Below are 27,936 nucleotides of genomic sequence, written 5' to 3'. Positions count from 1 at the left end.
CTCAGGGACACAATGGTAGTAAGTGGGATTTGAACCCGGGTCTTCTGGTTCATAGGCGAGTGTGTTACCCACTAGGTTACTACCACCCTGATACTCAAACAGAGATACATTGAATGTGTATTAGATTCTGAATACGTAATAAAAGGGGTTTATAACATAAAGGGTACACTAAAGTTTCCAATGAGTAGATGCCATTTCGGCAAATAAAAGTAACACTTCAGAGTTGCCATGATTTTTTTTTTACCCAGGTTCAAATCTCACTTACTACCATTGTGTCCCTGAGCAAGACACTTAACCTTAAGTTGCTCCAGGGAGACTGTCCCTGTAACTACTGATTGTAAGTCGCTCAGGATAAGGGCGTCTGATAAATGCTGTAAATGTAAGACGTTCGTTCTCAATGAGGTCTGAGATGCTGGTACGTGTACAGGGGTTTCACGGGACTATCAGCAACCCACAAAACCTCGGTGAAAACGAGAGGATGCGTACATCACTCCTACTTGTTGTTAAATGCTTTTCCTGCGGTCGGGAAACATGCTAGGGCTGCACGCATGTTGTGGTTTATCGATCTCTCGACCGATGGAATTAAATCCTTACCCCCTCCGTGAATGGTACAGCCCGCACTACGTGGAGGATGTTCTACGCACCGCCCTCCTGAAGTCTGATTGGCTCCTATTTGCGTCCCCCGTGTTTCATAGGTTCTTGTGTCGGCCTCGGCAGACGGAAGTGTTCCGAGATAAATACGAAAGTAAATCCGTAGTTTGAAAAAGGAATCGAGAACAAACTGTGGGGTTTTCTATCGCTAAGTAAGTAATATCAGGTAAAAATTAACGTAATGTGGCTTATATGGGTAAATTAGACTTTTTATTTCTCAATATTAGTGTTTATAGCCGACAAATAAATGACGTCGGATATTAGTGATTGTAATCCACAGTACCATTTAAATAGATGAGTACCACATTTCCACTTACAGTAGCTGGCAGGTTTCACTGTGTGTTGATTGTCATTTGTTGGCATTATAATTCACTTGTCAATGTAAAATTATGACTTCTATTACTAATCATTCACAATTCGTATGAATTATTTACATATTAGTCATGTGGTACTGATATACTTGAATTGTTAATTATTTTTAACTTCTACAGGACAATCTGTTTATTTTCATTATTATAAGACCAGATGGACTCTTTAAAGCCTGGGACAGTTACTTGGCGGCCACAACCATGGCAAGATGCTGACTGTGGGGACCAGGAACCTCTCTATGACAGTGATTCTGAAGAAGAGGATTTCCCTGACAATAACACCACACCACTAGGAGACTATGTCACTCAAGGTCAGCTACTTCAGGACTAATAGGTTAAGTCTAGTATGTGTTTGCACTTGTGTCCTCATTTCCCCCTACTGCTGAATCTGACTTGTATATCTTACAGGTTTGAAGCGGTTACTGGATGCTCAGCAGCTGTGTGATGTTACTTTGCTTGTGGAAGAGAAAAGGTTTATGTGTCACAGGTACAGCAGAAAAGAGTGTGTACTCTTTATTTTTTCCCAGTTAGCTAGTGCTCTCATTTTAACCTGATTCTTTTATATGCATAGAGTCCTGTTGGCCGCTGTCAGCCCCTACTTCTGTGCCATGTTCACGAGCCCTTTGGTTGAGTCCCGGCTGACTGAGATTCGACTGGAGGAAGTGACTCCTTCGGTCATGGGGACCGTCATCCAGTTTGTGTACACTGGGGAGGCAGAGATTAGCCTGGACACGGCAGAGGACCTGTTTGTTGCAGCCCATCGTCTTCAAGTGGAGCCTCTACAGGACTTGTGTTCTAGGTAAATTGTAATTAAATGTCACATACAGCCATGGGATAATTACATTTAATTATATGGCACAATTATAAATCATTATGACTCTTTTTGCAGGTTTCTCTTTGAGCACTTGTCTGTGGAGAACTGTCTGGGCATGTATTCTCTGGCCCGCTCACACCACGACCAGCTACTTTTGCGAGCTTCTCTGAGGCTGGTGGCTCAGCATTTCCCTCGTGTTGCCCGACAGCGAGATTTCCTCCTTCTGGACCCAGGTACCCTGGGTAGCTTGTTGGAGTCAGATCGACTTGGAGTGGATTCTGAGGTGGAGGTTTATGATGCAGCTCGACGCTGGGCTGAACACCAGCCATCTGAACGATACAACCACATGCCCTTCCTGCTACGCCATCTTCGTCCTGGCCTGCTCGCACCAGAAGAGAGCCGTCGGATGATCAAAGAGTTTAGAGCACAGGCTGGTGTTGAGGCTATGGTGGGACCACTGCGTCCCCGGGAGGGTATGTATGAGAAGAAGATTGTGTGTGTGGACCTGAAGCCACGTGAAGATAACGGGCTGCGAGAATCTGATACTGTGGACTGTTTTGACCCACGAACTGGCAAATGGGAGAAGCTGGCAGCGCTGGCTTCACTGCTGTGTCCTGGCTGCGCTGTTGTGGGTGGGAGGCTCTTTGTAGTAGGGGGCATCCAGCGTTCTGGTCAGGTGTCCTCATCGGTGCACGAATATGATATCATTCTTGACCGCTGGTTGTCACACTCTTCTCTGTCACAGCCCAGAGCCATGCTGGGACTGCTAGGGTGTGGGAACTCTCTCTACGCTCTGGGTGGCTGCAACCGTTCAGCCCTTCTTGACAGCTGTGAGATGCTGGACCTGACCACCCTTCGCTGGTCGTCTGGACCCCAGCTGCCTCTACCCCTGCGCTCATTTGCTTGTGCCACCCTGCGGGGGCGACTATACCTCCTGGGTGGAACCACACTCAAGCAGAATTGGGCTGTGGTGCATTCAGGTGTTCTCATCTACCATACTGTCACTGGTGTCTGGAACCATGTGGCCCTGGACTCTGGTGCCACCTGCTTGGCAGGAGGAGTGGCAGTACGGGGTGGAGTTTGTGCAGTTGGTGGCTACATGCGGGATTGCGCTAATTTTCTGGATGGCAACTATACTCAGTTGAAGCCACTGGATGCCACAGGAAAGGTTCTGTTTTTCAGAGAGTGCCGGGGTTCAAGGATGGAAAGTCAAGTGACCACAAGGACAGACTGTGGAAGAGTGGGCCCGAGGGACCATGGATCTGGTCCTGTTGTATTTCCTGACCTCCCAAGGAGGATTGCCGCTGGCGGTGTGGCTCGGTGGAAGCGGCAGATTTATGTACTGGGAGGCGAGAATGGTTCACGTCTCTATGATAGGATGTGTTGCTGGAAGCCCGGGTGGAGTAAATGGGTGCAGAGACGGGAAAAGCTGCCAGTGGACACAGGAGGTGCAAGCCAGTTTGGTTGCACGACTGTTAAATTCCCCAAAAAACACATTTTGACCCAGCTGAGATCAGCACAGGAGAAAAAGAAGACTAATCATAAACTGGACAGGAGGATGAAAGCAAAAAGGAAAAAATAGACTCAGCAAATTAGGGTTGCAATGTTTCACAGTATTCACAGTAACCACTATATGCTGTGCTACCAAAAGCCTCAAAATTGACCAAATATTTTGGGTCATTATGAAGTACATTAAGTGTGGTATAACATTCTACTTTACAGCACTTTTTTTGCTTCGGGCTTACATTCATATTTTTTGTACTTTGTAAATGTATTTACATTTTTTGTTACATGTTGTGCCTGTGAATTAATTGCATAAACCAATTTTTGTTCCATTTTTGTTATTCAACCTGCACAATTTCTTATGCAGTTACAGCAGTGCTTCTCAATTATTTTCTGTCAATTATTTCTTCTGCTACAAACATTTGTAGACATAGTAAACATACTAGTCTTTCCTTGTCTCCCACAACAGACATAATGAAGCCTAGCGCTACGTATATTTACATTTACAGCATTTATCCGATGCCCTTATCCAGAACGACTTACAATCAGTAGTTACAGGGACAGACCCACCCTAGAGACACTCAGGGTTAAGTGTCTTGCTCAGGAACACAATGGTAGTAAGTGGGATTTGAACCTGGGTCTTCCGGTTCTTAGGCGAGTGTGTTACCCACTAGGCTACTACCACCCCTACCACTCAATACGCTTTGTAATATTTTCATTTCTTAGCTTTCAGGAGACATGTTTGCATACTCTTGTTCGGTGCAAAAGAAAACCCTACTAAAATAAAGCATTGTCAATATTTTTTGTGACATCATGATTGCATGGCCATCTAGCAGTTTTCTAATCCCATTTTGCAGGGAGTAAGGGTTCCCCCATGTTTGGCAAATTGCACCTGCTGCTTCGAGGGGTGGCAGAAGATTCTCTGACTGGCTGGGGCAGCATCTAATAACCAGCTCACAAAGTTGAACACCACTCTGAAGTAAGCTTATTGGAATTGTCTGTTCTACCTTAAATACTGCTAAAAAGGCTGCCGTACCCATATAGTTCAGGGAGGCTTACAACCAGGAAATCTGTTTTACAATTAAAGAAGGTTTAATATCTGAATGGAAGGAGGTATGAAAAGAACTGAGCTAGGACTAGCAAGGACAAATAAATAAACGGGCGGTTCAGAATGCCCTGAAGTAGGCCCGATTGTCACAGCTGGGTGTACAATGCTTAATTGTAGAATGTTTATGGCCTTTGCCAACTCAAATGATACTGGCTGGGCATCAGCAGCCAGGAAATGAATTATGATGACAGATGTGTGATTACATTCACTGAAGTCATACACTTAAATTTAGGTTTTACTATTGGTCTAACTTTGTGTATGCCTGAAGGAGCACAGATAAATTAGCTATTTGTTGGATACATATATAACACTGTAGCACTATATATATATGAATGTTATATTTTGAACACTTATTTGTACTCTGAAGTTATTGAAATGTATTATGAATTGTTATATGCCTAAGCACACACACACATACAAGAGACAAGGTCTGTCATTGAAGCCTCCCTTAGCTGGTGCCTCCCTGAACTTATTTCACACGGATCCTGGGAGGAAACATGAACCTTAAGAACATAAATCTAATGCATTTTAATTAACTGTACATGGAGAAAAACATGGATAACACAAACACTAACACACGTTATTGAGACAGGAAGAAAGGTTAAGCACACACACAATTACCTCAGTCTTTTGGGTCTTAATGTTTTGATGACATGTGACCAAAAAGAAGAAAAATGTACAAGAATTAAAGACCTGATTTGCTGCATGGCAGATCTGTGAACTTGCTGGCTGTTGTATTGTTGCATATTGCAATAAACAATTGTCTACAATACTTTTCTGCTGCTTATATTTATAGATCAAATCTCTAATCTCTAACAAATGTGGATGTGCATCATGCTGTGGTGGTGTTTTGCAGCTGCAGGGACAGGAGATAGCCCGGACAAAAACAGAGTGCTCAGGACCACAGACTGGGCCGAAGGTTTACCTTCTAAGACAATGACCCTGAGCACACAGCTGTAATAATGAAGGAGTGGCTTCACAACATCCCTCTGACTGTTCTTGAATGGCCCAGCCACAGCCCTGACTTAAACCCTATTGAGCATCTCTGGAGGGACCTAAAAATGTCTGTCCACTAACGTTTACCATCCAACCTGACAGAACTGGAGAGAATCTGCAAGGAGGAATGGCAGAAGATCCCCAAATCCAGGTGTGAAAAACCTGTTGCATCTTTCCCATAAAGACTCATGGCAGTATTAGATCAAAGAGCGCTTCTCCTAAATACTGAGCAAAGGGTCTGAATACTTAGGACCATGTGATATTTCAGTTTTTCTTTGTTAATAAATCTGCCAAAATGCCAATAATTCTGTTTTTCTGTCAATATGGGGTGTTGTCTGTACATTAATGAGGAAAAAAATTACTTAAATTATTTTAGCAAATAGCTGCAAAAAACAAAGAGTAACCAAATTAAGTCAGAATACTTTATTAAACATAAAACGCTTCAAAATCTACAACAGAATACTACTAGACATGCAACCCGAATATTTTACCACGACCAAAACAGTTCCCAAACGGTAAACAGAAAAAAAGGAAAATGCTTTGTGTTGGCAGACAAACCTCAGGTGTCCGTCTCTCGCAACTTCTTATTGCTGCTTGCATGGGCGCATGTTACGTTCACAGGACCAACCATAAACGGAGAATAGTAAACAGACCGCCCCTGCTCAAATGGTACAGTCCGGACTACACAGAAATGAAAGTAATCACGGAAATACGTTTATGTATCCGCCCCTTGTGAGATCTGATTGGCTCCGCTAGGCGTTACTTGTGTTTCATAGGGTACGTCTTATGTCAATCAACCTAAGCGGAAGCCTTTCGAGACTTTTGTCTAACGGAAAAGAAATCCATTGTTAAAGAAAGAATTGGTCTCGTTGCTGGATCTTCTAATGTCAAGTAAGAAAAGAAGAGTATGATGTGCTCGCTGCGTGTGATGGCTGCATGAGGCAGCTGGACTCCAGGGGCGGTTAGAAGTTTTTTTCTCCAATGTTTGCGATAGCTTCTCTGGCTGTTCGGTTTATAAACCACAAACAGATGATAGCCCCGCGGCACGAGCAAACGAAATATAAAAGAGCATGTAATCATTTATATATCGATTAATAAGTGGTTTGTAGGCTACAAATGCATTTAAGTCGTGTGTAATGAATGCCTGATTTCAAGTGGCCTTATAGTGACTTGCAGGCTTGACTGTGTTTGTCATGTGTTCAGACTGCATTGTCATTTCACTCCTGCTTGTGACCCCTGAAGCTGTTTGAATCACTATATCTCACAAATGTATGCTCCAGTGTTATTTTAACTAACTGTATTTGAATAAAACAATCAGTTTATTCCTTGGTTTATTTCACAGATGAATTCTGTAAAGTCTGGGACAATTGCTTGGCGACCGCAGCCGTGGCAGGATGCTGACTGTGGGGACCAGGAACCTCTCTATGACAGTGATTCTGAAGAAGAAGATTTCCCTGACAATAACACCACACCACTAGGAGACTATGTCACTCAAGGTCAGCAACTTCAGGACTATTAGGTTAAAGGTCCCTTGACATGAACATTTATTTTTGTTTTTATATAGTATCAGGGGGACCACTAAGATCTATATCTCAAGTCTCTCTCCCAAATTCAGCCTTCAGCAGAATTACAGCCACAATGAGATTTCCCCAGGAAGTTCTGTTTCGATGCGTAGCTTTAAATGCTACTGAGGAAGAGAGAGGTGGGACGAGGAGAAGAGCGGCTGTTTTCCAGAAAAAAAATGAAATAAACTTAGGGGATAATAAACATAAGGGGATAAATCTCAGATCTGACCACTGAATGGTGAAACAGCTTATTTTGGTGACACTTATTTCTAGCCACTGCAGGACCATAGACAGGCTACGGGAACTAGTAATAATTAGAAATTTGCATGATAGGGCAACTTTTTTTGGGGCAGTGGTGGCCTAGCTGTTTAGGAAGCGGCCCCAAAATCAGAAGGTTGCTGGTTCCAATCCTGAATTGCCAAGGTGCCACTGAATAAAGCACACTGCTCCCTGGGTGCCTGTCCTGGCTGCCCACTGCTCACCAAGGGTGATGGGTAAAAGCAGAGGACACAGTTGTTGTCAGTGTGTGCTGTTCACTTTCACTTTTCACTTAAGTGTGTTTGAACTTGTGTCCTCATTTTCCCCATCTGCTGAAACTTGTATATTTTACAGGTTTGAAGCGGTTACTGGATGCTCAGCAGCTGTGTGATGTTACTTTGCTTGTGGAAGAGAAAAGGTTTATGTGTCACAGGTACAGCAGAAAAGAGTGTGTACTTTTATTTTTTTTTTCCCCAGTTAGCTAGTGCTCTCATTTCAACCTGATTCTTTCATATACATAGAGTCCTGTTGGCCGCTGTCAGCCCCTACTTCTGTGCCATGTTCACAAGCCCTTTGGTTGAGTCCAGGCTGTCTGAGATCCGACTGGAGGAAGTGACTCCTTCGGTCATGGGGACCGTCATCCAGTTTGTGTACACTGGGGAGGCAGAGATTAGCCTGGACACGGCAGAGGACCTGTTTGTTGCAGCCCATCGTCTTCAAGTGGAGCCTCTGCAGGACTTGTGTTCTAGGTAAATTGTAATTAAATGTCACATACAGCCATGGGATAATTACATTTAATTATATGGCACAATTATAAATCATTATGACTCTTTTTGCAGGTTTCTCTTTGAGCACTTGTCTGTGGAGAACTGTCTGGGCATGTATTCTCTGGCCCGCTCACACCACGACCAGCTACTTTTGCGAGCTTCTCTGAGGCTGGTGGCTCAGCATTTCCCTCGTGTTGCCCGACAGCGAGATTTCCTCCTTCTGGACCCAGGTACCCTGGGTAGCTTGTTGGAGTCAGATCGACTTGGAGTGGATTCTGAGGTGGAGGTTTATGATGCAGCTCGACGCTGGGCTGAACACCAGCCATCTGAACGATACAACCACATGCCCTTCCTGCTACGCCATCTTCGTCCTGGCCTGCTCGCACCAGAAGAGAGCCGTCGGATGATCAAAGAGTTTAGAGCACAGGCTGGTGTTGAGGCTATGGTGGGACCACTGCGTCCCCGGGAGGGTATGTATGAGAAGAAGATTGTGTGTGTGGACCTGAAGCCACGTGAAGATAACAGGCTGCGAGAATCTGATACTGTGGACTGTTTTGACCCACGGACTGGCAAATGGGAGAAGCTGGCAGCGCTGGCTTCACTGCTGTGTCCTGGCTGCGCTGTTGTGGGTGGGAGGCTCTTTGTAGTAGGGGGCATCCAGCGTTCTGGTCAGGTGTCCTCATCGGTGCACGAATATGATATCATTCTTGACCGCTGGTTGTCACACTCTTCTCTGTCACAGCCCAGAGCCATGCTGGGACTGCTAGGGTGTGGGAACTCTCTCTACGCTCTGGGTGGCTGCAACCGTTCAGCCCTTCTTGACAGCTGTGAGATGCTGGACCTGACCACCCTTCGCTGGTCGTCTGGACCCCAGCTGCCTCTCCCCCTGCGCTCATTTGCTTGTGCCACCCTGCGGGGGCGACTATACCTCCTGGGCGGAACCACACTCAAGCAGAATCGGGCTGTGGTGCATTCAGGTGTTCTCATCTACCATACTGTCACTGGTGTCTGGAGCCATGTGGCCCTGGACTCTGGTGCCACCTGCCTGGCAGAAGGAGTGGCAGTACGGGGTGGAGTTTGTGCAGTTGGTGGCTACATGCGGGATGCCGCAAATTTTCTGGATGGCAACTATACTCAGTTGAAGCCACTGGACGCCACAGGAAGGGTTCTGTTTTTCAGAGAGTGCCGGGGTTCAAGGATGGAAAGTGAGGCGACCACAAGGACAGACTGTGGAAGAGTGGGCCAGAGGGACCGTGGATCTGGTCCTGTTGTATTTCCTGACCTCCCAAGGAGGATTGCCGCTGGCGGTGTGGCTCGGTGGAAGCGGCAGATTTACATATTGGGAGGTGAGAATGGTTCACGTTTCTATGACAGGATGTGCTGCTGGAAGCCCGGTTGGAGTAGTTGGGTACAGAGACGGGAAAAGCTGCCAGTGGACACAGGTGGTGCAAGCCAGTTTGGTTGCACGACTGTTAAATTCCCCAAAAAACACATTTTGACTCGACTGAGGTCAGCACAGGAGAAAAACAAGACCAGCCACAAACTGGACAGGAAGACTAAAGCAAAAAGGAAGAAATAGCCTCAGCAAATATAGAGTGGCAAGAAAACAACTTGTATTGCTGTGGAAAAAGTATGTGAACCCTTAAAATAATTAAAATAAGTGGTTGAAGCTGTGGATCAGACCTTCACATGATTCAGGAGGAATCTTAGCCCATTCTACATAACAGAACTTTTTATCTGTCATATTCTTTGGACATTTCATGTACATGTATTTCTTCAAGCCATTCCATAGGATCTCTATTGGGCTCAGTTTTGGGTTCTAACTTCAAAAGGTGGATTTAGTTTTTCTGACTCCACTCTGTTGTGGACCTGCTTTGATGTTTTGGGTCATTGCATCACACAACTGGTGCAGTGGTGGCCTAGCGGTTAATGAAACGGCCCCGTAATCAGAAGGTTGCCGGTTTGAATCCCGATCTTCCAAGGTGCCACTGAGCAAAGCACCGCCCCCACACACTGTTCTCCGGGCATCTGTCATGGCTGCCCACTGCTCACTAAGGGTGATGGGTTAAAAGCAGAGGACACATTTCACTGTGTGGTGTGGTGCATGCTGTGCTGTGTATCACAATGACAATCACTTTAAACTTCTAAATAGTCTTAGATTCTCCAGGTGAAGAGAGTCTGGGTGATCTTGTCTTTGTGGATTTTATTGAGAGGAACAAAGGTGTTCCTACAGATGTTACATTCGCTTGTCCGTGACTGTCACTCCTCACTCTTATATTTACCTATCTACAGGCCCAAATCATGATGTCCTCTGCTGTACTTTACAGTTGGGATGATATGCAGTGCCCTTTTTACACAAGATGTAGTCCTATAGGGCAGTAATAAATGGTCCCGTGTGGATGCAAGTTATCTGAATTGTTTTCATCCACACTGAGACACAGAGAATGGCCCAAATGCTGTTTTAAACCCCCCCTCCACAGTGGCGCTTTAACTCCCCAGTCTCACTCAAAGTGCTCACCTTGTTTTGTGTCTGTTTCTCCTCCATGGTGTGTTAAACAGTCGGAACACATCATGCTCCAGCCTTGGCTTTTATTAAAAATGTGCACCGTACAGAGGATTTCTTGTAGTTGCTTTATGAGGTTCTGCAGCACGATCATGAACTTGTTATCCATGGTTGTATGTATGAAGCATTTTGGGTTATAGGTCAGGTTGGGCTAATGTGTCAGCATTTCCACCCACACCGATATTTCTGTCTGAATACATTGTTTCTAAAAAAAATAAATAAACTGTTAAAACAGTTACTCAGTACTTTAGTAGTCTTTTTACGTTCTTTTGTGATAGTAATTTTTGGATTACTTTTTTGGAATAATGCTACTCTTGCTTAAATTACTACTCTACTACACCCTGCTTGTTCAATGTGTACTGCTGAACAATGAACAGATGTTAGCCATTTGATTCCCTTGAAATCTTTGGTTGTCAGTCTGGGTTGTTTTTTGAGTCTTCGTTGAGCTTCTGGGGTCATTTTGACTGGGCACCCACTTCTTGGTAGAGTAGCCACAATGCCAAAGTGCTTCCATTTGTAGATTGTTGTAGAACTGGTGTAGTCTCTGAAATTACTTTGTAACCCGTAAGGACATGGACCCGTAATTGGAAGTTTGCGGTTTCAAATCCCGAAGGCCCCTGGGTGCCTTTCATGGCTGACACATTTCGTTGTGTGCACGTAGTGTTGTGTTGCAGTGAGAATCACAATGAGAATCACTTCACCTTCACTTTATGCAAATCAACAAGCTCCTTTTGGCACACAGAGGCATATTTGTCCTGCGTAGTGGATTCTATTTCTCAAAAGTAGTTCTGGTCCACACCTCCAAACTCAGTTAACAATGAGTTTGATTTGCTAATACCTGACTTAGCTTTTTTGGTCACAAAAAGGTTCACATACTTCTTTTCAGTAGCATTTCAATTTTTTTATGGATTACGTGACTTAAAACTAGGATGTTATTGTTTTAGCCACTCTATATTATATTTTCTAGAACAAATTGCAGTTTTCATATTTTAAAGTGGACATGATACACTGAATAGAGATTTGCAAGTTCATAATTTGCACAGAAATTAATTTGTGAAAAATGAATGTGTAAATAATTTATGAATAACAAATAAAAATTTTCTGATGATGCATGGATACATCTGTTTAGCAGCATATACTATACATTACATTTACTTTCTAGTAATATTGAATTGTCTAGTCCTGCCTTTAAATGGAAGAAAACCGGCCCTTATTTCCTTTCTAGACTATACATACACAGATTTAAGTCATTGAACCATTGTATTCTGGGCTCAGTTGTTTAAAAGTAATCCAATGGGATTTCGAATAACAGATTGGATTTGAATCTTGAAAATGCGTTAATCAAAGGGGAAAAGAGGGATTCTGAAACAGACTAGATCACCTAACCCAATTTCATTTTAATGTGGATGAAACAATCACTTTGTGGTGTTAGAGTTTGTGTTTGAATTGGGACACGTTTGATCTGAAAAATCTGAATAATCCTGATCCCAGTACAAGGGTGGACTCTGGAGCATACAGTATTTGCTGCTGATATGTAATTGATTTATACTTTGTACAATTGTTGATCTATTACAATGAAAATAAGGTAGGAAATATGACATGAAGCCTTTCAGGATAGTAAAATAGTAAAAAAAAAAAAGTGTGAAATATCTGTAACTAAATTTAAAGCTTAATCAGAAATATATTGTGAATTGTATTTGAATGAAACTGACATTATTTTTATGTGAGAATGTATGGCTGTATGAAAATGTTGGTTTTATGTGGAGTTTTCTGTTCATATTAAAACACATGCTGGCTATTGGTATTTTTGGTCTGCCTGTTTTTTTTTTTAAGAGCATGAGTAATTGAATATTTACAAGAAACCATAATGGAGCATGCTCCCATTTCCTTGCCCAAACCCCAACAGAGAAATAAATAAGTGTATGAATAAATAAATATAATCAAATATCAGCTCACAGTGACCTCCACAACAAGCCCTGCCCAGACTTAAACTGGGTCAGTGGTGGCCTAGCGGGTAAGGAATTGGCCCTGTATTCAGGGGGTTGTTGGTTCGAATTCCGATACACTGTGCTGCAGTGTATCACAATGACAATCACTTCACTTTCATCACACAGGAACGAAAGAGAAGTTCTTTGACTGAATGAGGTCAAAAATCTCAAAATGTATGTGAATATTGTATAAATGTGTATGGATGTGAGGTATAATCTAGGCAATAATACCCTGCTATATGTATAGCTCAGAACACCCTAATTAAAATAGTTTTTAAAAATGATCTTGTCTTGAAGGAACCCCTTAGAGAAAAGGTAAAGGATATCCCATATCTAATGATTGTATTTGGGAGATTTTGAGGATTTCCAATTCATTAAGCAAGGTGGCAGAGACTAGTGTGTCCTTTTGATGAGTAGAAAGTGAAAGGGGGTGATGCACAAGGCACCAAGAGGATTCCCCCACAAACTCTGATCATGTATCAAATATCTTAAATATTGAGTGAAAGAATTGTCACACTCCAGCACAGCACACGGTGACACAACAAAATATGTCCTCTGCTTTTAACCATCACCCTTGGTGAGCAGTTGGCAGCCATGACAGGTGCCCGGGGAGCAGTGTGCTTGTCTCAGTGGCACCTCGGCAGACCGGGATTCGAACCAGAAACCTTCCTTAACTGCTAGGCCAACACTGGCCCTGTAAAAGAAAGGACAGAGGCAGAACATATGTATAAAATTTGCACAAGACTGCTTACATGCCTGTTCCATTTAAAGCACTAGTAAATCGGATTTGGTAATGGTGGGGAGAGTTAAAAGGCAAACGGAATTGACAAAATCAGCATATTTATCTGCCTGTAATCTTGAAACACCACCAATTTTCATGCTTTTAATTTTACATTATTTCAGCATGAACCTTGAATTGATCATTTGACCAAAAATTCATATAATTAACATTGACCTGCTGGCATAATTGTCATTTTAAAGGATTTCTGAAATATGAAGATTTCATCTGGTGGACCCTGTTATACATTTTTGTTTACTTCCAGGTGCAATTATTAATATTTGTGTATTTAGGCAAATAATACCTGTTTTTTAAGGTGCAATTTGTAAGAATTTGACCTTAAAATATAGAGAAAGGGCAGCACGTGGTTAACATTGTGGTCTCACGCCTCCAAGGTTAGGAGTTCCCAGTCCCTGTCCAGTCCTACCATTTTATAGGTTCATCTTTCAAAGAGTCTTAGTGTCTGAATTGGCATCGTTATGCGTGTAGCGGGAGTGTACTTTAAGTTTATTTCGAATGGTACAAAAATATCTACATGCGGATTACATATAAAACTGTGCTGTGTTAACTCAAGACGCGGCTAGGTCGTAAATACATATCTGACATTTGAAACGAGCGAAGACGATAAAAATCGCTCCTCCAATTTGCCGGTTTGTGGTTCTTTAATTCTGTATTCCATCTTGGTCCCGATAGGCGCCCTAGCCCGTCCCAAGATGGCGGCTCTGTTGACGAATCCGCTTCCATAGGCCGCCCCGTGGCTGTCCGATTTGGATCAGGGTTTAAGAGTAGGTTCGGGTTTAGGCCATACCATGTTGGCTTTCGGAGTACAAATCGGGTCGCCGATCCAATCCAGCTAGGGACAATATCCATGCCCCCCCCCCCGTCCGATCCCCGGGAGCCACATCCGGGTTGCACGAGAACTGGAAAAACTGAGCGAAAGAGTTCGAGTTAATAAATCGTTCGAAATCAGATTACGCGTGAAAATGCGACGATATATATGAACAAAACACTATCACGTTTGCATGGATTAACGTCGCGCGTCCGGACTAATCGGCGCCGACGCGCTGCGTGGTTGCTAAGGGGCGGAGTGAAGACTGCAGGAAGAGTCCGTGGAAATATCCACTCTGCGCCCGGCGATACAACAGATTAGGTTTCCTCGGGCTTTTAGCGACTTCGACTGACAGAGACTCTACTCGCACTGGAGACAACAACCAGGTTCGTGGTTATTGGCAATCGCTGTCCGGATCGTACAGCGTAGCTTGCCGTAAAGTTCAACTTACGTTGCAAGCCATGCTGTTTCCGCGAAAACAATTGTTGTTACTGCTTGTTGTAACGCTTCCCAGCATGTAATTAAATAGTACAATATTTACATTTAAAGCATTTATCAGACGCCCGTATCCAGAGCGACTTAAAATCAGTAGTTACAGGGACAGTCCCCCTGGAGACACTCATGTTAAGTGTCTTGCTCAGGGACACAATGTTAGTAAGTGGGATTTGAACCTGGGACTTCTGGTTCATAGGCGAGTGTGTTACCCACTAGAATCGGTAGCTGGGTTATGTGACGTCCAGATCATTAACGATGCCTTGTACGTACGATAACGTTAAGGAGATTTGCCCGGGGCGGGGTTTAGGTTTAAATGGGTTTTGAATTGTCGTAGCATTGCGCATGCACTCACTTCAATCTCTTCTGCGCAGCAGCCATGAGTGCAGCTGCTCTCCAGATTGGAGATCAGTTGATACTTGAGGAAGATTATGATGAGAACTACATCCCTTCTGAACAAGGTGCCATCATTGCTCGGAGAGCTTCATGCATGTCATTGTACCATTGGATATTCTATTTGTAATCCCAGACTTGATTGTGTAAAAATTCTCACATTTTCCATTCTTTGCCATCTGTAACAGAAATCCATGAATATGCACGAGAGATTGGGATTGACCCCGATGAAGAGCCAGAGCTGCTGTGGTTGGCCAGGGAGGGTATTGTTGCCCCTTTACCCAATGAATGGAAACCCTGGTATTGAAGAGATGATTGTATTTTGTAGATTTCTGACATCCATGTTTAATACATTCAGTACAAAACATTCTACCCCCCATGTCTCTCAAACATTTTGCAGCCAGGACGTGACAGGGGATTTGTACTACTTTAACTTTGCATCTGGCCAGTCCACTTGGGACCATCCATGTGATGAACAGTACCGCCAGTTAGTGAAGCAGGAAAGAGACCGTATCCAGGCCCGCCCATCCAAGTCTACCACTGCTTCTTCAGCCAAAAAGGACAAGGACAAAAAGAAGAAGAAAGACAAGAAGGAGAAGAAGGAAAAGAAGGAGAAGAAGAAGGAGCATGAAGTGCTTAAACCTGTGGGTGTGAGTGAAGAGTCCATCCGAGTTTCAGATTCTCAATCCTGTTCCCAGATGTATTTTACTTAAAATGAGACTAGGGGTGTTTATTGGTAAGGATCTCATGATACGATACGTATCACGCTACACAGGTCGTGTGTGTGTGTGTGTGTGTGTGTGTGTGTGTGTGTGTGTGTGTGTGTGTGTGTGTGTATATATATATATATATATATATATATATATAGTGATATTCTACAGTTCACTGAAAATGTAAAAAAAAAAAAAAGAGCTGAAGTACAAGATGCGGTCTGTCATGTTTAGCGATTTCACTCTGCCTAAAATGCCAAGTAAATTAAAGTACTCAGCTGTACAGCGCCATCTACAGGAGTGGAGGTTGTAATTGCACACTGATTCTCATCTCTGCTGACCACACTAAAGAAAAAGCTCAATTATAGTGGCATTTGATGTACGAGGTTTTGATGCAATATCACCACTTAAAATACTGCAGTATTGCTGTGTCAATATTTTCTAACATCCCTAAATCATACTATAGACAAGGGATTCAGTTGTATCTTTTCTGTGCATTGTTCTCTTTCTGTCAGTCACTGAGTTCAGGTCTTGCTCCTCTGCAAGCCTCCCTGGGTTCCCTTGCCCCCCTCCGGGGTTTGGGAGCTGATGCTCCAGTTCTAACTCTGCGGGCATCTCATAGCAGCTCGGGGGGATTGGAGCCTCTGAAGAGCTCTGCGCCGGTATGTACGGAATCCAAATAATGGGACCGAATGCATGGAGTGAAAGGCTGCATGTAGAAGGGAGTTTAGGTTTGCTCATGTACCTGTACAGGGCGCTTTGTCCAGTGCTGGGTTATCTATGCTTGGAGGAAAACAGGGGGAGCAGGTGACATTTTCTTTACCTGGCTTTGAGGATGAAGACAAGGCTTCTGAGGATGAGGTAGCCCTCTGCCCGTGTAATTCTAATTTTATAAATGTGCTTTGTGGTGTGCCTTACACACTTTATTTTTTATCGACGTGTTTGCAGATATTGAGCATTTATTATTAGTATTTGTAACACTTTTTCATCTAAATATGTGCTCACAGAGTCCACGTGGAACAGCTCATTTGATGCACAACCTGCACCTTGACTTGGACGATCTTGGTGGAGGCATCCACTATGAGGTACTTGTTTAAATGACTGGACATCTTATGTACAAATATTTACTTTTTTTTTTTTTTTATTAATATACGTTGAGATTGATTTCTAACCAGTATTCACTGTCTTTGGAGCAGCATTTTGGGGTACTACCACACTACTAGCTACTACTGAATTATATAAATTTTTAATTAGGTTTAATTCTTTGTTCCTCTGACATGTAAAAGCAGTCATTTGTGTACTTTAGGATAGTGAACTCAGTGGCACCCCACCTCCAGAAGAAAGGACTGAGCCTGAACTACAGGACCTGGCTCTGTCTGGGGAACACAGCCCAGAACCTCCCTCTCAGGTACCTGTCACACATTGCTTTTTTTTTTTGTTTGTTTTTTGTTCCTCCTCAGTGCTGGTTTGCTCAAAAGCTAAATCAAATCTTAAGAGTGTCATTGCTATAAAATATGTAGTATTTAATGTCATTCAAATGTGCTGATAAAGGGTGAATTTAATGTGTGGAATGACTTGTGCTCTTGCAATCTCTCTGAACATCTCTCGACTCTCGAAGTAAAGGAGTGTTTGTCTTTTGTGTCTTTATTCTGTATGTGGTTGTCTAGTTGTTGTGTAAATGGAATCTGTCCTATGGATCTGGTTGCTATTGTGTTTTCTTGTTTGTCTTCCTGTCCTCATATTGTCACTGTTACTGCTTTGCAGTATGAAATCCTTTGGCCTTAGTTCACCCTCTGTTATAACAATTTACTGTCCTGGTTCTAACTGTCCTACTTCTCTGTGTTTCGTTAACATGGCTGTTCTTCTCTTCATGAGTTCTGCCTATGGAATGCGTGAGTGGTTTGCATGGTTTGCATGCAGCTTAATCCCTCTCCTTTTTGTTTATCCCCACACCTTCACCCCATCTGTCTCTCTTTCTCTCTTTCTTTATTTTGTTCCTTCTTTTCTATCCATTAAATCTTCTTGGGGACGTTTGTGTCTTTGCACGTGTTCCTTTTCCTTTTGGACACTGTGACACTCTTCCCTTCTCCCACATCCCCATCTTAATCTAAAGGACTCTCTGCATGGGCGACACCTGCACTCATCTCTACATGGGGGCAACAGGGACTGCAGTAGCACTGGTGTATTCCCACCATCACCTGACCTCCAACTCAACAGTAAAGAAGAAGGAAATGAAAATGAGGAAAGTGTTGCAGAGGAGGATGAGGACGAAAAAGGCATTGCAGAAGAGGATGATTTGGCTGCTGAGTCACAGCCTGGAAGGGATGGAGACAAGGGTTGCAAAAAGGAAAAACAGGAAAATGAAGCAAGAAAGGGCAAACAATGTTCAGAAGAAGATGATGAAGTAATAGATAGAATGGAGGAAACTGGAAGTGAGCAGAGAGGGGAGGATGACAGCGATGAGGTCGTAGCTATATATTCAAGAGGAGGGGGGAAAGGTTGCAGTGATGAGAGAGTTCGGTCTCAAAGTGCAGAAGGAGAAAGCATAAAGGAGGAAGATGAAGAAGAAAGTGAAGTCCTGGAAAGATGCAGATTAAGTGTTGAGGAGGGAGTGCAACTGGATGATGGGAGGGAAGAGACATCTGATGAATTCAGTCAAAGTGAAGAAGGGAATGGGGTAGTCAAAAAAAGTACTCAAAGTGAAGGGGATGAGTGGAAGAGGACAGCAGACAGTGACAGGACTAAGAATGAACAGGTTGGTGGGGGTGAGAGCAGTGGCGAGAGAGAAGAGTTTGCAGAGAGGTGGATAAAATCTGACAAGGAGTGTGATGGTGTAGCCATTAAGAATACCATGAACGTTAAAGACGAAGCTGAAAATTGTGAAGAAAACAGTAATGTTGCAGATGTTTCTGAAAGTAGTGAGAAAGAGGAAGTAGAGGATGAGATTGAGGAGTGTGTAGAAGAAGAAGAGGTGGAGGAAAAAGAAGAGAATCATGAAGAAGCTGGAAAAATAATGAGTAGTACTGAAAAAAGTGAGGAAATGGTCAAAGAAGAAGACTGTGAGAGTGATGTTTTTGAAAAGTGTGTGAAAGGTGATGTGGAAGGTGAAGGCAGCCATTTAGGAAAAAAATTACTAAATGAAGAAAGTAGTGGGGTGAGGAAAGAAGCCACTGAGAGATGTGTGGAGAGTGATGAAAATGTAGGTGGAAGTGAAGAGAGTGATGACGTAGTGGAAAGATGCTTAAAAAGTGAGGAGGAAGGTGAAGGTAGAAATTTAGGAAAAAATGAAGAAGGTTGTGGGGAGAGTGAAAATGCAGGTGGAAGTGAAGAGAGTTTTGAGGTTGTGGAAAGATGCTTAAAAAGTGAGGAGGAAGGTGAAGGTAGAAATTTAGGAAAAAATGAAGAAGGTTGTGGGGAGAGTGATGAGGTTGTGGAAAAATGCTTAAAAAGTGAGGAGGAAGGTGAAGGTAGAAATTTAGGAAAAAATGTACTAAATGAAGAAGGTTGTGGGGAAAGTGATGAAAATGCAGGTGGAAGTGAAGAGAGTGATGAGGTTGTGGAAAGATGCTTAAAAAGTGAGGAGGAAGGTGAAGGTAGAAATTTAGGAAAAAATGTACTAAATGAAGAAGGTTGTGGGGAAAGTGATGAAAATGCAGGTGGAAGTGAAGAGAGTGATGAGGTTGTGGAAAGATGCTTAAAAAGTGAGGAGGAAGGTGAAGGTAGAAATTTAGGAAAAAATGTACTAAATGAAGAAGGTTGTGGGGAGAGTAAAGAAGCCACTGAGAGATGTGTTGAAAGTGATGAAAATGTAGGTGGAAGTGAAGAGAGTGATGAGGTTGTGGAAAGATGCTTAAAAAGTGAGGAGGAGATTCAGAAAGAAGGCAATGATGACAAAACTGAGGGAGGATCAGAGGTGGAAGAAGAGGACATTGAGGAAGTTGAATCAGGCAAGGATGAAGGGGAAGCTGAGAGTGAAGAAGGAGTGGTGATAATCCAGGGTCCAGTAAAGAAAACTGCAGAGAGGATTGACCAGGAACATATGTGCATCAAAACAACTCCAAAATACGATGATGACAGCTCTGAGGAAGTGGTGGAGAGGTGTAAGCAGAGCATAGAAGAGACTAATGAAGAGGAGGAAAATATTGCTGAGGTTGAGGGAACAGATGTCTTCAGAGGACACAAGGACCTGGACCAAGTATTTGAGAAGGAAAATAAAAAAATCAAAGACAAAGGCTTCCAGCAAAGCATGCTTTCCATGAATGAAGATGAAGGTGTAGTTGACAAAAGGGTCGAGAGCCCGGTTTCTTTGAGAGGAGAGCACCCGAAGACGTTGCCACCTCTGAAGTCCCTTCACAGGATGGGGTGCTTGAGAAAAATGCCTGTACCACACTGGGACCCTGGCCTCATTGAGGTAGGGCTCCATAGGCACTGCTCCCCTCCCCTGCACGTGTGGTGATGTAACTCTGCTGCAAGTTCAGTCCCTTCTGGAAGCAGACAGACTTGATCCACACCCTTAGGGGCCCAAGAGATTCTGTTAAGTGCTGTTGGTGATACTCAGGCTTTAATTCCCTCCTACTACCAGAGTGCTTTCAGCTGCACAGCCTTTGCACCCAGAACAGATTTAAGATCAATTTATGCACATTGAATTTAAACATTTTTATCCTTTTTGTAGGAAAATATGCAGAATGTGTCTTCCAGACATAAGACTGTGCAGCTTTGAATTGTTTCTCAATCATATGTCCCTTGTAGGACCTTTGCCCCTAAGAATTGGATTTGAAGGTGCTCTTCCTTCTGTCTCTCCCTCCTCTGCAAGCTTCTTATCTTCTGGCTTCTGTGTGTGTCCTAGTCTGGCAGACATGGTCAACAATACTGTCGGTGTAAAACGAGTTGAGGCCATGGCATGTTGGCTCATAATTAGAAGCATGAGTGGGTTTTTGTGTGTTTTGTGTGAGGGCGTGCCACTCAAACCAGAAGAATAAACCCTGGTGAAATAAGGTGGTTTTCCTTTGTGTTGAAATCTGTGTACCTTTCTGCTGCAGGACACTGAAGCCAGTGAACATATAGAAGAGGCCTCATCATCCCATGATGCCAGTGTAAGTGTTTACATTCATTGTGCAACTAAAACGTTTTTTTTTTTTATATATATATAAATATTCTGAACATTTTGTCTCTTTAGGGTCTCTTCCGGTCCAAATTTTCGGAGAATATACTTGACCTTAAAGATCTGTCTGCAAGTGCATCTCCTGTGGTAAGATATTCTCTCTGGCACCTTTTACCATATATATATTTCCCATGCTTTAATGATGTTGCTTTCTGGACATACTCTAGGAAAAAGAAGATGAAAATGACAAAGTGCAAATACTCAAGCTGGATGATCCTGTGATGGAGAGGAAAAGAAGGGCAGAGGCTACTGACATGTTAGTGGGGAAAAAAAATCTCATTGTGTATTGTCTAATGTTAAACCAGAATTTGCATGAGTGGGTTTGTTTTTTCCTAATAATTTGAAATGTTACAAAAAAGTATTTTTTTAGTGTAGTATTTTCTACAGAAGTTTTTAGTGCAGTTCTCAAATCTATCCTGTGCTCCTCCAACACAGTCTGGTTTGAACCAGCCACCAAACAGGATATAAACAGTCTGCTCAGGAGAGATAAAACACAGCTGAAACAGGCACAGAGAAATTTGCAGGGCCTGCTCTCGGGGCTGCGGGAATTCGCTATTGCTTTTCTGCTTCTACTTATAAACCATAAAGACAAATAAAAAGGTTATGTTCTATGGTCGAGAGAATCATACATTTTCAGTGAATGCTGAATTGCTGAATTCTGTATTGATGCTGAGGAACTTGCTGGTTATCTGCAGGGGACTGTTGGCTGCAGACACAGAACTCTTACCTGCTGAGGACAAGCTGCAATTAGAAGTTGGCACCCCTGACATATCCTTTTCCTCCTCCTCCCATTCTCCCATACCTGGTCTCCATGGAGACATGCTGAAGACCAGGATGAACTATCTGGACAAGAGGCCTGAGACCTCCAGAGGGAGACTGGTGCGCAGTGCTCATGCCAAAGAAGAGGAAGAAAAGGAGGAGCAGAAGAGGAGAAATGAGGAGGATGACAAGAAGAGGAAAGAAGAAGAGCGGACAAAAAAGGAAGAGAATGAGAGGAAACGAAAAGAAGAGGAAGAAATAAGGAAGGAAGAGGAGAGAAAGAACTGGTTAGAAGAGGATCAAAAGAGGAGAAAAGAGGAAGAATTTAAGGAAGAGGAGGAAAAGAAAAGGCAAGAAGAGGATGAGAGAAGGAGGGAGGAGGACAGAAAGAAAATGCAAGAGGAAGAAAGAAACAAGATACAAGATGAGCTTAATAGAAAGGAAGAATATATTAAAAGACAGGAAGAAGAGCTTGAGAGAAAAGAAGAGGAGCTGAAGAGAATGGCTGAGGAAAGAAAAAGGAAAGAAGATGAGAGAAAAAGAAAAGAGGATAAAGGGAGAATATGGCATTTGCAGCAAGAGAGAAGGAGAGAAGAAGAGGAGAGTGAAGTAGAACTAGAGGAGGAGAAGCTAAAGGCCCAACAGGAAAGAGAGAGGAGATTGCTCCACCTAAGAGAGGAGTTGATGAAGGAGGAGGAAGAGGAGGAGCAGAAGCTGAAGGAAGAGAACGAGGAGAAAATTAGGTTAGTCCCTTTAGTTAGAAAGGTTCACCTTTGTAATGATTTGTCTTATTTTGAGTGTATTCCTTAAGATCAGTATCTTCTTGAACTTTTCTGTAAGTATGATTAGTAAATATGTTGAATCAAAGTTTCCTTTATTAATATTGTGCAATGAGAGAGAGAGAATATCCCTTTAATTAATTATACCTCTATGACTCTTGATTTAAGGTCCTTGAGGCTGCATCTTCAGAAAGTAAGACATGAAGAGGAAGCTAACCTGAGTTTGGAGTCCGAGCGAAAGCTCCAGGAGCTAAGAGACAGCACTCTGAGGGAGAGGGAGGTCCAGCACCGCATTCTCAGGTAAGACCCACTTCTTCACTACTTCTGCGTTGTTCACCAACACACTAAAGCAGCACAGACTCTAGACACCCTCACGTCTGTTCTGTCAGGGAGGAAAGTGAGACCAGGCTAAGGGAGCTCCGTGAAGCCCTGGAAATTGACCGGCAGGTAGAACGAGACAGGCTGGATGCGCAGAGGAGACGAGAGCTGGAGAAGCTGAGGGAGGAGTTGGAGCTGGAGCTGCAGACTGAGAGAAGGCGACTTCAGGAGAGAAGAGAGGAGCAGCTGGCCTGCTTTAAACAAGAGGTCAGGAGCAGTAGTGTTTGTGTGTGTGTGTGTGTGTGTGTGAGAGAGAGAGCTATGTATATAACTATGTATTTCATGTGTAAAATAATGTCTGCATTCTGTCCAACACTGGACAGTATTGTATTCAAATTTCATATTATAATGTAGCTGCCAGAATGCATCACTTCTATTTCGAATGTCTTTGAGAATTTACTTTGCCATTTCTAGGCCTTAAGCAGTGAGAACCAGAGGGATGTGAAGAGCCCTCGACTAGAGCAGCATTTGGCAGATTATCAGAGAGAGGTAGGAGCCATTTTATACTTTTACGTACCCTCCTGAGGAATCTGCAAACAGTTCCAAATTGAATGACTTTTTGTACCACTAGTTGGGGGATGTTCTGCAGGAGATGAGAGAAGAGGTCCAGCGGGAGCACAACAGGAAGCTGGAGCAGCTCCGAGATGAGCACAGGCAGCAGTTGCAGGACATCAGGGAGAAACACCTGGAGGAGGTGAGGATGAGGCGCTTGTCACTACGCTTACAGCTGTCATTGGTGGTGTTAAACTCTGCTTGTATGTGTGCTCTCCACCAGAACTGCTGATGGTTAATACAAGACGCCCTTTTGGTGGTTTCTCATGTTTTGTGATCGTACATGCTGGTTCACTTGACCTTCTGTATGCCCTAACAGGAGAACAGTCAGAGGGAACGCTTGTTGAATTCTCTGCAGGAGGACAGAGAGCGAATCCTGGCATCAAACACTTCCCAGCTGGAGAAACTCCGAGATCAGCTGGATTCTCAGCTCCAGCAAAACCACAGGACCTTCTCACAGAAAGTGAGGAGAAAGCCTCTCGCTCGCGTGATCTCCTTCATAATTGTAAAAAGGCTGTTTTTATAATCTTTGTAATGTATGCAATTAAATACATTCCTCCAGGAGGCTGAACTTCAAAAACTGGGAGAGCATCTGGAGATCCGCTCTAAAGATTTGAAAGCCCAGGAGACCTTACTGCAGGTTCAGGTAAGAGAAAGAAACGTTAAAAGACATAACATCGGATATCATTTGTGTAATAAGTTAACTGTTTCTAATATTCCTTATAGGCAACAGAACTGATGAAGAGAAGGCAGGAGCTGCTGAATGAAGAAGACGTGTTACAAAGAGAAACCGCTGTAAGGCTGAGACTGGGGTCATATTTTTTATCTTTAATGCCTACTGAAAATTGTATGATGCCAACTTTAGTCCCTATGGGGTAAATGTGTTTTCCTTTTTTCAGTAGGCTCATTCTATTAGTGGGCAACACTGAAAACAATATTAATCTACCTTTTAGTGTGAAGGGCTTGAGTTTGTAACACTACTGTTATTTATCTCGGTGTCTATATCCATTTATGAATTTGATCGCTGTGATTTCAGGCTCTGCCTCGTGTGATGCAGCAGAGGGATGAACTCCAGGGGGATCTAGAGCGAATGAAAGGAGAAAGAGACCGAGCAAGGGATGAGGCAGAGAGACTGAAGGCGGAACGGGACAGAGCAAGGGAGGAGAACTGGAAGTTGAATGCAGAGCGAGAGAAGCTTGAGACTAAAGTGCAGCTGCTGCAGGAGCGCTGTGAACGACTGAGCCGAAGGGTCAGGTATACCCAGCATAATCCTTTCAGAATTGACTCTGGAGTGGTGAATGTTTGGCATATAAGACTGAGGACTGTCTTAACTGAATTTTGAATTTTGTTGAAGTGGCTTGGAAAAAAGAGAGAAACTACCATCCTCTTCCAACCAAACAAGAGAGCAGACTGCAGAAGAGAGAGAGCAGAAAAAGAAAGATTCAGCAACACCTGGAGAGCAGGAACTGTGTTTAAATGACTTGGAGCCTCCACTTTCTCCTCTGCCTCAATCACGGGGCAGCGAGAGCGGCCTGGATGAGTAGGTGTACAGTAATTGTGACGTTGTGGAGATGTCCAAGGTACGCTTTTGTGTAATAATATTATTTACCACAGCACTGTGTTCTCTCTCTGCCAGCTTAAGACAGTACATTTCCACAGAAGGCGCCTTCATGCAGAGGGCACGGTGCTTTCTAGAACAGCAGAGTGGCAATCTGAGTGAAAGACAGGCAGCTCTGCGGGCAGCCAGCTCCAACTGTCTGCAGGAACCTGTCCGTGAATCTGTCACCCAGGAGCTCTACAAGAACCTTCAGCAGGTAAATGGTGCGCTGGTAGAAAAGCTCAAAATATGTTGGAGAAGCTGATATTACTCCTTTAAAAAAAAGGACATAAGGAACTTAAAAAAAGAATAAGGAGAAATGTACACTGGCATGGCTTTCATGGCTGTTCACTGCTCACCAAGCAGAGGACACATTTCGTTGTGTCACCGTGTGCTGTATGCGCTGCAGTGTTTCACAATGACAATCACTTCACTTCAAAATCCTGCTTCTCAGGAAGCCAGTAATCTGGAGCATCTGAAGGAGACGGTGCAGAAGGGACAGTCTCTTCTGCGTAAGAAAGCCGAGAAACTCAACCAGCTGCAGAATTCGTTGGCTGAGGAGGTGCTTCCCCACTTTTACATTTAAAATAGTTTTCACATGTGTGGCTGTAATAACAAGGCAGATTATTAAACCATTTTGATATGAATTTGAAAGTGAAATTTTTATTCAGAAGTACTGACTGATTTATAAAAAAAAACAAAAAAACAAACTATTACCTAGACTGCACTGTTCAAGAAATGCACTTAATTTTATTTCATGTCCTTTCAGCTGTCATATGATGATGTAGAAGGGCCTGCTGCCGATAGGAAGGTCACTTTTGATGTCACAGAGTCTGAACTGAGCAGTATGGATAGTCATAATGGTGCAGGTGAGAAATCCATTCATAATAATAATAATAAAGAACGTTTAGGACCATCCATTTTGTGCAGCATTTAAGTCTCATGTGACATAAGCGAACACTCTCCATGAGCAATGACTTATTTCATGGTGGGAATTTGCGGCGCTTGGAGTTAACAACTGTACATTTACACAGATTACTGGAGTAAATGTGATCTTGCCATTTTGGAAAGTTGCTTTAATGTTTTACTCAGTGTAATCCACATCAAAGGATATCTACATGAAGTTTTATTGTCATGTAAGATCTTAAACTGTCAATTTCAACCAAATATGCCAAACAACAGTTACGTCTGAATATCTTCTGAACAATAATGCATCCCTCATTCTTCTTCCACAGTTCCGGCTAAAGTACAGGAGTTGACTGAGTCTCTGCAGCAGATCTCTGGGCAGCTGAATACAGTGTTGGGGGCTTTGGGCTTTCTGACCCAAAGACAGGCTCCAGCCTTCACCAGTACCCAGCTACCTTACCATCCTCTTACACCACCCCTGTCCCAGTACAGAGTACCTGCACCCCTCTCAACACACAGTTGGGCATGGCCTCCTGCAGCATCCAGCTCCATCAGTACTGGCCTCGGCAATGGCCTCGCTTACCAAAGGGGACTAGAGGACACTGTGATGGCCCGCTGGAACAATCTCCTTCCAGGCGTGTTTTCATGAACATTCCTAAAAAATTATGATCTTTGCTTTTTATGCTGTTTTATGGCTCTTGGATTGAGGAGAGAAACCTGTATTTTCTATCTCTGTTTTAGGGCTTCCTATGGATACAAGTGGACTGCATCCAGCAAGGTCACATTCCACTCTCTCAGCATATAGGTTAGTACACTATTCTACAGTATAGATGTGTCAGGCATATAAAACTATGTAAAGCTATTTACTGATAGGGTTGTCTCCTTAAACCCCTCTGGTATATAACTAGGTGTTTGGTCTCAGACCTGCTCCTAAAGACAGGATTTGAGCCACATGAGGGGAGGATTCAGGCTTCCCCCTTTTGAATGATGTCTGGAATTTTGCTCTTAAAATGGATGATATGAATGTCATATCCAATTTCATATCCTTTTTCTCATACTGGATGTTAACTTGGAACCTGATTGCCCTATTTGGCATTACTGGAGTTGCAACACAGTTAAATGCTGACAAATGCCATGTTTTAGCCTTTTCTTCCTTTCTTACTCCCTGTGCTATATTATGTAGATGGAGGAGCGCTGCCCTGCCCACTCATACTCAAAGCTTGTCTTACGTTTTGTCCTGCTAATGTTCACTTCAGCATTCAAGTGTACAATTATACCAAATATGGGGTCCTTTTCCTAAACGTGATCAACAAACTATGACATGAACCTATCATTATTGATATGGTTATTATCTGATGTGACTAACTTTTATTTCCAGATTATTGGCATTGATTGGGTGGGGGTGGTCTTTGCATGTCTTTTGCAGTGAGCATTTGCGTAGTCTTTCCTCTGCTCCATCAAACTCAGCACTGGTTGATGGACAGCGGTTACAGAGCTTGATAGATGGCAACAAAAGATGGTTGGAGTTGCGGCGAAAAGATCCCAGCATGTATCCTTTTGTACATTCTTTCAAACAAAAATATTCACAAAATATGCCAGTGCAATTTTGAGTGTTAATGGTGTCACCTTAAAATGATCGACTGTTTCTCCTTGATCAAGCTGCACAGACCTTTGTTTCCTCGTTACAGGCCTTCTTCTAACGTTGGTGGACTTGTCCAGCTAAGCTTGGATGATAATAATCAGATAAAGGTCTATCGTTACTGAAAATCTGGAATACAGGGTTACACTCTGGGCATATATTATTTTGTCTCCCCTATGCTACTCTAAACTCTGGAGTAGGCCAGTGACCAAGGTAACTGAGGTTGAGTCATGACGCTTTGTGGTACAGGACAAGGAATATCCTGCTTTTTCATTCCTTCTACTACTTCTATAGTAGACATACAAATCTATTTTAATAAATGTAAGCTTTTTGTAGTATACATCTAGCCTCCTTACTGAATTCATAATTTATAAATGTATTT

General features: G+C 43.1%; 3 protein-coding genes across 14 annotated transcripts; all 3 read left to right on the top strand.

The window, feature by feature from the left end:
* The first annotated feature begins 705 nt into the window (after positions 1-705).
* LOC114769317 (kelch-like protein 12) lies at positions 706-3,954 on the top strand. Of its 3 annotated transcripts, none has more exons than XM_028962215.1 (5): positions 706-803; positions 1,172-1,330; positions 1,428-1,506; positions 1,591-1,818; positions 1,909-3,954. In XM_028962215.1, the coding sequence occupies exons 2-5, from the start codon at positions 1,177-1,179 to the stop codon at positions 3,413-3,415; spliced, it is 1,968 nt and encodes a 655-aa protein (XP_028818048.1). In that variant the 5' UTR covers positions 706-803; positions 1,172-1,176; the 3' UTR covers positions 3,416-3,954. The 3 variants fall into 3 exon arrangements, with proteins under 3 accessions (XP_028818048.1, XP_028818047.1, XP_028818049.1); XM_028962214.1 differs by having other exon boundaries at positions 709-803; positions 1,143-1,330; XM_028962216.1 differs by having other exon boundaries at positions 742-817; positions 1,143-1,330.
* A 2,262-nt stretch (positions 3,955-6,216) lies between these two features.
* LOC114769728 (kelch-like protein 12) lies at positions 6,217-10,034 on the top strand. 2 transcript variants are annotated; one of them, XM_028963011.1, is made up of 5 exons: positions 6,217-6,331; positions 6,783-6,936; positions 7,618-7,696; positions 7,785-8,012; positions 8,103-10,034. In XM_028963011.1, the coding sequence occupies exons 2-5, from the start codon at positions 6,783-6,785 to the stop codon at positions 9,607-9,609; spliced, it is 1,968 nt and encodes a 655-aa protein (XP_028818844.1). In that variant the 5' UTR covers positions 6,217-6,331; the 3' UTR covers positions 9,610-10,034. The 2 variants fall into 2 exon arrangements, with proteins under 2 accessions (XP_028818844.1, XP_028818845.1); XM_028963012.1 differs by having other exon boundaries at positions 6,235-6,401.
* Positions 10,035-14,054: 4,020 nt separating this feature from the next.
* Positions 14,055-27,894, top strand: cep164 (centrosomal protein 164). 9 transcript variants are annotated; one of them, XM_028961469.1, is made up of 30 exons: positions 14,055-14,574; positions 15,058-15,141; positions 15,262-15,373; positions 15,474-15,723; positions 16,299-16,445; positions 16,537-16,644; positions 16,791-16,868; positions 17,090-17,191; positions 17,897-19,157; positions 19,245-20,194; positions 20,823-20,876; positions 20,960-21,031; positions 21,112-21,200; positions 21,640-22,446; positions 22,651-22,782; positions 22,872-23,067; positions 23,275-23,349; positions 23,432-23,554; positions 23,732-23,875; positions 23,975-24,058; positions 24,139-24,207; positions 24,449-24,666; positions 24,767-24,952; positions 25,049-25,226; positions 25,464-25,571; positions 25,779-25,878; positions 26,245-26,550; positions 26,657-26,720; positions 27,342-27,464; positions 27,583-27,894. In XM_028961469.1, the coding sequence occupies exons 2-30, from the start codon at positions 15,060-15,062 to the stop codon at positions 27,677-27,679; spliced, it is 6,315 nt and encodes a 2,104-aa protein (XP_028817302.1). In that variant the 5' UTR covers positions 14,055-14,574; positions 15,058-15,059; the 3' UTR covers positions 27,680-27,894. The 9 variants fall into 9 exon arrangements, with proteins under 9 accessions (XP_028817302.1, XP_028817303.1, XP_028817301.1 ...); XM_028961470.1 differs by having other exon boundaries at positions 17,897-19,412; positions 19,539-20,194; XM_028961468.1 differs by having other exon boundaries at positions 15,474-15,717; positions 17,897-20,194.
* Positions 27,895-27,936: the final 42 nt, after the last annotated feature.

The sequence above is a fragment of the Denticeps clupeoides genome, chromosome 19 (genome assembly GCF_900700375.1).
Source record: "Denticeps clupeoides chromosome 19, fDenClu1.1, whole genome shotgun sequence".
Lineage (NCBI taxonomy): Eukaryota > Metazoa > Chordata > Actinopteri > Clupeiformes > Denticipitidae > Denticeps > Denticeps clupeoides.
The sequence above is the reverse complement of the archived record's forward strand: the minus strand, read 5'-3'. Positions and strand labels throughout refer to the sequence as shown.

Bases quoted from the DNA above. Each gene is read 5' to 3' on its own strand.
- cep164 (XM_028961466.1), top strand. From the start codon at position 15,060: ATGAGTGCAGCTGCTCTCCAGATTGGAGATCAGTTGATACTTGAGGAA. The intron at 22,447-22,650 runs GTTAGTCCCTTT...TCTTGATTTAAG, and splicing joins GAGAACGAGGAGAAAATTAG to GTCCTTGAGGCTGCATCTTC. The intron at 24,953-25,048 runs GTAGGTGTACAG...TCTCTCTGCCAG, and splicing joins AGCGAGAGCGGCCTGGATGA to CTTAAGACAGTACATTTCCA.
- LOC114769317 (XM_028962215.1), top strand. From the start codon at position 1,177: ATGGACTCTTTAAAGCCTGGGACAGTTACTTGGCGGCCACAACCATGG. The intron at 1,331-1,427 runs GTCAGCTACTTC...TATATCTTACAG, and splicing joins AGGAGACTATGTCACTCAAG to GTTTGAAGCGGTTACTGGAT. The intron at 1,819-1,908 runs GTAAATTGTAAT...CTCTTTTTGCAG, and splicing joins CTACAGGACTTGTGTTCTAG to GTTTCTCTTTGAGCACTTGT.
- LOC114769728 (XM_028963011.1), top strand. From the start codon at position 6,783: ATGAATTCTGTAAAGTCTGGGACAATTGCTTGGCGACCGCAGCCGTGG. The intron at 7,697-7,784 runs GTACAGCAGAAA...TCATATACATAG, and splicing joins AAAAGGTTTATGTGTCACAG to AGTCCTGTTGGCCGCTGTCA. The intron at 8,013-8,102 runs GTAAATTGTAAT...CTCTTTTTGCAG, and splicing joins CTGCAGGACTTGTGTTCTAG to GTTTCTCTTTGAGCACTTGT.